A 7,056-nucleotide genomic window follows, 5' to 3' on the forward strand; every position below is an offset into this window, starting at 1 on the left:
TCGTTTATATGTTTTTCACTGCTACACATCCAATTGACCGATTCGACCCCCCTGGGGAAAACACAACAGTCAAGGTTTACTCTACTCTCCATTTTCTCCTCTCTCACTACAAATTACTATCCCTACCCCTATCCCCCAGGGACAAATTAGCCATTGGGCCAGTGGGGCCGTGGCCCAGGGGCCCTTGGCTCTCAGGGGCCCTTCGCCGCGCAGTACTAGGTTTGACGCCCTGAAAAGGACTCCTGGGGTCCTTCATTGGCCATTGATTTAGTTAAATTTAGGTCAAAAACATGATAAAAACACAACAATGTTGCACGCACGCGCGCTAGGGGGCCCTGCAAACATTACCGGCCTAGGGGCCCTCGTGTGGGTTAATCCGTCCCTGCTATCCCCTACCCCTGCACCACCACCATGCACTTGGACACACGGCCCCGATTGACACATGCATTTGCTCCAATTAAAACATTACACTGGAACCCAGCTTATTTGTTTGTTTGTTTGTGAGCATTGTGTTCACAATTTGCACCTGTGGTATCACTCCAATAACAGTCATGTTTGGCCTTTATTATGTACAAACACGCTGTTCATTGTTCATAGTAGTTTGCATATAACACTGTCAATGTGAATGGGATGTATTGTTCTGTATTTTTTGCCTTGATGGTGTGCGTTCTTGAGACACTGTAAATAGAATGCAGGTTAGAGTTTCAAGAAATGCATCCAAGCAAGAAAAACTGTAAACCTCACTATTCTGTTCTCACTGTGATTAGCTGCTGTGACCTCACCCATCTTTTGTCCCAAATTCATGGTTGTGATTCATTCACATTTACCATTCAAGAAGGTGAATGAGATTGTGCAATTTAAGATTGGTTGAAGTGTTTGCTTAGAGTGTTTACTTGAAAAGATGCCACAGAAGGACGATAAAGGTAGATACAGAGGGGGTTCAATTTGGTGAACATTTGGGGCTGTTTTTGAGGAAACCTGGATTCTACCTCTTAAGTGGCTAAATTACCCACAATGCCTTTATGAGAAAGATACTCTGACTTGCCTGGGCTAGATCAATAAGCTAGTATGATGGCATCATGGTTTATGCAGTCAATATTTTACCCTGCAGAATTACATCTTTTCTGATAATCAGATAGGTAAAGTTCCACACCAGGATATAAATAACGTAGATACGAATGAGTTATATAAGACATTTAGAGATGAATGTAGGCCTACTACGGTATGTCTGTCCTTTACTAGCTGAAGGGAATATAATCTTGGGATTGGTGTTCAAGTCTAGCCCAAAACCAGTTGTTAATTTGGTATTGCTGCTCATTATGAAATAATTTCAAATATTAAAAATGCGCACATAACGAAATTACAAGGTGCCCATTTCACTCAGTTTAATACTGTACTATATCAGGTTTAGTTTAACCATTCTAAATATTTTCATTCAACTTTTCTACGCCTTCAGCCAGACCTAAGGCAGGGTGTGTCAAAACCTATCTCTTGACAAGCGCTCACTACCTGTTTTACAGGCCTAGCCACTCCTGCCACTCATAGCCTGGGGCGGGCCGAGCGGAGGTAGGGGTGGATAGGGAGGGAGAAAGTGAGTGCAGGATGAAGTGGTTAAAATGTTGTCCTTCCAGGTGGAGGCCCCACCCTCCTCCCAGCTCTGTGCAACAATAAAAGCAGGCAGCGTCAGCAGTGCTACACTCAGAGGATCTTGACTCTCCTTTTGAAGCACACTCAGCCTCAACAATCCTAGAACCAGCCATGAGCAGCAGGAGATCAACCACCACCACCCGCTATGCCCAGTCCTATGCTGGACCAAGCGGCGGTCGCACCTCAAGTATGCGCAGCTCTGCGGGTATAGGATCTGTTGGTGGAGGCAGCTACGCTTCCAACAACAGCTACGGAGGCAATGCAGGAGGCAGCAGAATGGGCTACGGTGGTGCCTATGGCGGTATGGGTGGTGGTATGGGTATGGGTCAATCTATAGTACCTATCACAGCTGTCACAGTCAACTCCAGCCTGCTGGCCCCATTGAACCTGGAGATCGACCCCAACATCTCGGCAGTCCGCACCCATGAGAAGGACCAGATCAAGGGCCTGAACAACCGCTTCGCCTCCTTCATCGACAAGGTCAGTTCAAATTAATTCTTGTGTGATACTTTTACTTAGCTATGTTCCATATCTTAACCCTCAACGCCAGTAGCTACATTTATTATGGGTACTCAACTCGGATGTGCATGTGCTCCATCTGGATTACATGCACCTTTTTGTAAAATGTTTTGTCATGTCACCTGCCAAAAGGCAATGTTCACTCTGTTCTCCCTTCCAGTGTTATAACATTGTTCTGAAGTAAAAAAGACTTTGCAATAATGCCCCAGTTACATAGCACGTGTAGTGCTAGTGGAAGTGTTTGATGTTGCACAAGATAATCTATTTATATCATATATTGCAAAATATTGTGTCACATGACAAAATCATTGCATTTGGCATTGGTCAACTCTCCTGTAAGACATTCCTTTGGGGAAGACTGTACATCATGTGAACATGCTGCCTGAGCTCTCAGAGACATGACATAACCCTCAGGAATCCGAGCCTGTGGCTTGAAAAGAAAAACAAGATAAGCAAGGGACCTGTGAAACCAATCTCTCAGGTGGTGCATCCATTAATGAATTACTACCTCTGGGATTAGGGAAGCTTATAAACCTTTCAAAAGCCGTTTCTGATCATCATCCACTTGAGAGTTGTAATTTGACACATTGTACCACACCCTTAGGTAAAAAAAAAAAAAAGTTACCCTGCGGGCCTTGTTTGGACCTGTGAAGGTGTGTTTTTCCCACTATCTAAACATGGGTGTGGGGAACTTCTATTGCCCTGACACACCCATCTCTAAGCTACGAGCCTGGCTGGCAGAATAGGGAACTATCTGCACCATGCCCACAGAGTCCAATGTCTGGAATTTGCACATTGTGACTATCACCTAGTTGTTAAGGGCAACAGGAATGCCAAGTGTGAAGCCGTTAAATGGCTTCTTGCGTGGGTATAGGCTCTTGCATATACAAGTTGATTCACTATCAAGTGATCTTCTATCCCTGCACTAAACAAAGCGACTATCCCTTAATACTGAGTTCCTTTGTCTGCTATGGTTTATCAGCCACACCTATTTTTTTATGGCTGAGCGTGTGTGTGGCCTTCGGAGCTCAGCGTACCATGTGAGGTGAGTCATAGCCAGACAGGAGATAGGTGAAATTCTTAAAGCTATACGCACACTTTTCCATGGCATACACAGTCTGGATAGGTTATGAAATGACATGGTTGTGGACAGGGTGTGGCTGTCCAGAAAGCCCATCCCTATGATGCTATCTATGAAGCCATGTAGGTACGGGTGTGGTCTTTTTCGTGTTCCTGCTATGCTTGTTCAAACTTAACACAGCAGCATACCACCATCTCACACGCCCTTCATCTCCATTGAAGTTCAAGGCCATAAAGAAACGGAAATGAAGTCTGTGTAAAAACACATCATACTAAAACAACGCCACACATCTACTCTGTTCATTCCTCTGCCTTTACTGCTTCAACCTACCAAACTTTTATTTTAGAATGACAGTATTTGCCAGTCGTAGTAGTAGTAGACGACAGTATGTGACAATGTCTCTCTCTACTCTCTTAGGTACGCTTCCTGGAGCAGCAGAACAAAATGCTGGAGACCAAATGGGACCTGCTGCAGGGACAGACCACCTCCCGCTCCAACATCGACAGCATGTTTGAGGCCTACATCTCCAACCTGCGCAGACAGCTGGACGGGCTGGGCAATGAGAAAATGAAGCTGGAGGGAGAGCTGAGAAACATGCAGGGCCTGGTTGAAGACTTCAAGAACAAGTGAGACTTGATGGCGTGATATTGTGAATATATATATATTGATATTCTTATATATATATTAATGGCCAGAGAATGTGCATGCTAAGTGGGTCCCTTGTGTTTTTAATAGGTATGAAGATGAAATCAACAAACGTGCATCAGTGGAGAATGAGTTTGTGCTGCTGAAGAAGGTAAGGATGAGGAATGGAGCAAGACCCTCCTGCCATTTCCTAATGCAGTAGGAAACTAAGCTACATGGCTACTTACATAACACCTTTTTTATAATTTTGTCAATAATTCTCTTACCAGGATGTTGATGGCGCATACATGAACAAGGTTGAATTGGAGGCCAAGGTTGATGCTCTTCAAGATGAGATCAACTTCCTCAGGGCTGTCTACGAAGCTGTAAGTACTAGTATATAAAACTATAGACATATGTGTTGTTTTCTAGTTATATTTCTATTGTTGAATGTGAGACCATGCAACTGCAGTACAAATTGATGACATTGTAAAACATCAATTGGTTGTGTAGGAGCTGCGTGAGCTTCAAAGTCAGATTAAGGACACCTCAGTCGTTGTGGAGATGGACAACAGCCGAAACCTTGACATGGACTCCATCGTGGCTGAAGTGCGCGCTCAGTATGAGGACATCGCCAACCGTAGCAAAGCTGATGCAGAACAGTGGTACAAAACCAAGGTGAGCAAAGGAAAAAAAAGAGAGATATCAAAACTAAATAGTTTTAACACTATTAAGACACTACGTTTTTTCTGTTTTGTTTCATTTCTTTCTTGTTTTTGCTTTTTATTTCAAATGCTTTCCATCTTGTTTTCAACACTTTCCATGTATACTTTATTTGTCTATGCCAGGTTGAGGAAATTCAGACAACCGCTGGACAGTATGGTGATGACCTGCGGCAAACCAAATCTGAGATCTCGGAGCTGAACCGCATGATCGCCCGTCTTCAGAATGAGATCGAATCGGTCAAGGGACAGGTAGGCATGCACTATAGAACCTCTATATGCTGACGTGTCTAGCCCATTGTTTTTGAATGATGAATGGAATCAGTGTGAACCTTAGAGTATACTCTAAGGTGTGAACTCATTGGTAGAGGTAGCGGGGGTTAATTCCACTGTCATTTGTGTGCGACAGAGGGCTAACCTTGAGGCTCAGATTGCTGAGGCTGAGGAGCGTGGTGAGCTGGCAGTGAGGGACGCCAGGCTCCGCATCAAGGACCTGGAGGATGCTCTGCAGAAAGCCAAGCAGGACATGGCCCGCCAGGTGCGCGAGTACCAGGAGCTGATGAACGTCAAGCTGGCCCTGGACATTGAGATCGCCACCTACAGGAAACTGCTGGAAGGAGAGGAGACAAGGTGGGTGGTTGGAATTTTACACTTTACACCATTTACGGCCGTATACGTTTAGGAAAGCTCTGCCTCACACTGCAAAAACAGTCTCAGATTTTGCACAATACAACTGAAACACATAAAGGAGAGAGAGTTTATTATCCTTTTGAATCTGCCTGAAGTACTTTAGCTACATGTATACTCCTGAATGCTGAATGAAATACTATGCTTACACCTCTCTGCTCTATCAACAGGCTCAATGCGGGTCCAGCGGCTGCTACCATTCATGTGCAACAGAGCTCTGGAGGTAAGTTCTATCTTTTAACATCATTGTAAAAAATAAACGTGAACATTAAACGGCCTTTAACCAAAACAACTATGAAACTGGCTGACCGCTCTTTTCTTAATCCACAGGTTTCTCCAGCTCTAGCTCTGGCGGTGGTGGTGGTGGATTCGGCTATGGTGGAGGCTATGGAAGTGGAAGTGGAAGTGGCTATGGAAGTGGTGGTGGCATCACCAAAACTTCAATGTCAAACCAGTCCAGCTCCAGGCGTTACATGTAAAACCCTAAAAACGTGCAAAAATCTGTTCCCTTTTTCACGGTGCTATCCCACACTCTAAACCGTTCCAGTGAAAGAAAGGTTGAACATCTAGTGATCCTAAGATCTTTTCTTTGAAATGTATCACACACACACACACACACACACACACACACACACACACACACACACACACACACACACACACACACACACACACACACACACACACACACACACACACACACACACACACACACACACACACACACACACACACACACACTCTTCTTTCTCTCTCTCTTGTGTGCGTGCATGGCCACACACACCCATACCCATAGATATGTTACACTGCCACCTATTGGGTTTCCAGGATCAATAGATGGTCTGCCTAAACTGCACTGTTGAACATCATTGACAGGAGCTACTGAATGTAAAGGCAACCTTAAAACACACATCCGCGAGGTCAGCCACCAACACTGTTATCTTTCTGCACTGACATCTAAGTAACAGAACAAAAAGAAGACAATGGTCTTGAGAAAGAGTTAAAACGAAGATAGTGAAAGCATTTTGTGGACATTTGCAGTTGCATATGGTACAGTAACAGTACATACTAAATGAGTATGTAATACGCCAGACATCAGGCTCCTATAGGACAATTTGAGTACCACAGACGAATAACAGTCTAAGTCCACACTATTTATCCATAATGTATAAATGATAGATAAGGGTTCAGGACAACGAGGCCTTTTCGTGGAGGGGTCAGTCTGAAATTTGGACTTAGACTGTTTTTCGTCTGTGGTACTATTGGTACAGTACATGTGTATGTAATACACCAGCCACCAGGCTCCTATAGGACAACTGACTTTATGCTGTGCAGTTAATGTTCCCTGTTGATGTCTTCACTCCTATACAGTGATATGGATATTATTTTGTAAGGGGGAAGTTATAGACTAACCTTGTCACAGAAGGAAATATAAAAGAAAATCACAAAAGCTTCTTTTAAAGTAGCTATTCATATGTATTTGTTATTTTATTTTCTGTTTGGCAGTTAGTTACTGATGGGTTAATGACTCACTTCTTCCAAAATGTACCATAATGCAGTGTTCTGTAAAATGTTTTATACAATTCTTGGTTTTGCTTTTCCTGTTCACTGAAACTATGTGCAACCAGATTTATTTTGTAAAAGCGACATGTCCCATACATGTTGCAGCAATTGACTTTAAACAGGAATTGAAATAAATAAATCTGAGATCTAAAATGTCTGTCTGAAAATGTTTTTGAATAAGTGTATGGTATTTTGAAATCTCCTCAAATTGGC

The 7,056-nt window shown here is 43.5% G+C and overlaps 1 protein-coding gene across 1 annotated transcript; it reads left to right on the plus strand.

Moving 5' to 3' along the window:
- Nucleotides 1-1,685: 1,685 nt before the first annotated feature.
- On the plus strand, nucleotides 1,686-6,266 carry LOC306930319 (keratin, type II cytoskeletal 8-like). Its single transcript, XM_079511219.1, has 9 exons — nucleotides 1,686-2,127; nucleotides 3,665-3,873; nucleotides 3,983-4,043; nucleotides 4,162-4,257; nucleotides 4,385-4,549; nucleotides 4,720-4,845; nucleotides 5,003-5,223; nucleotides 5,451-5,503; nucleotides 5,611-6,266. Exons 1-9 carry the CDS (start codon nucleotides 1,759-1,761, stop codon nucleotides 5,757-5,759), a joined length of 1,449 nt encoding a protein of 482 aa, XP_079367345.1. The 5' UTR covers nucleotides 1,686-1,758; the 3' UTR covers nucleotides 5,760-6,266.
- Nucleotides 6,267-7,056: the final 790 nt, after the last annotated feature.

This window comes from Electrona antarctica (assembly GCF_951216825.1).
Source record: "Electrona antarctica genome assembly, chromosome: 9".
NCBI classification, from domain to species: Eukaryota; Metazoa; Chordata; class Actinopteri; order Myctophiformes; family Myctophidae; genus Electrona; species Electrona antarctica.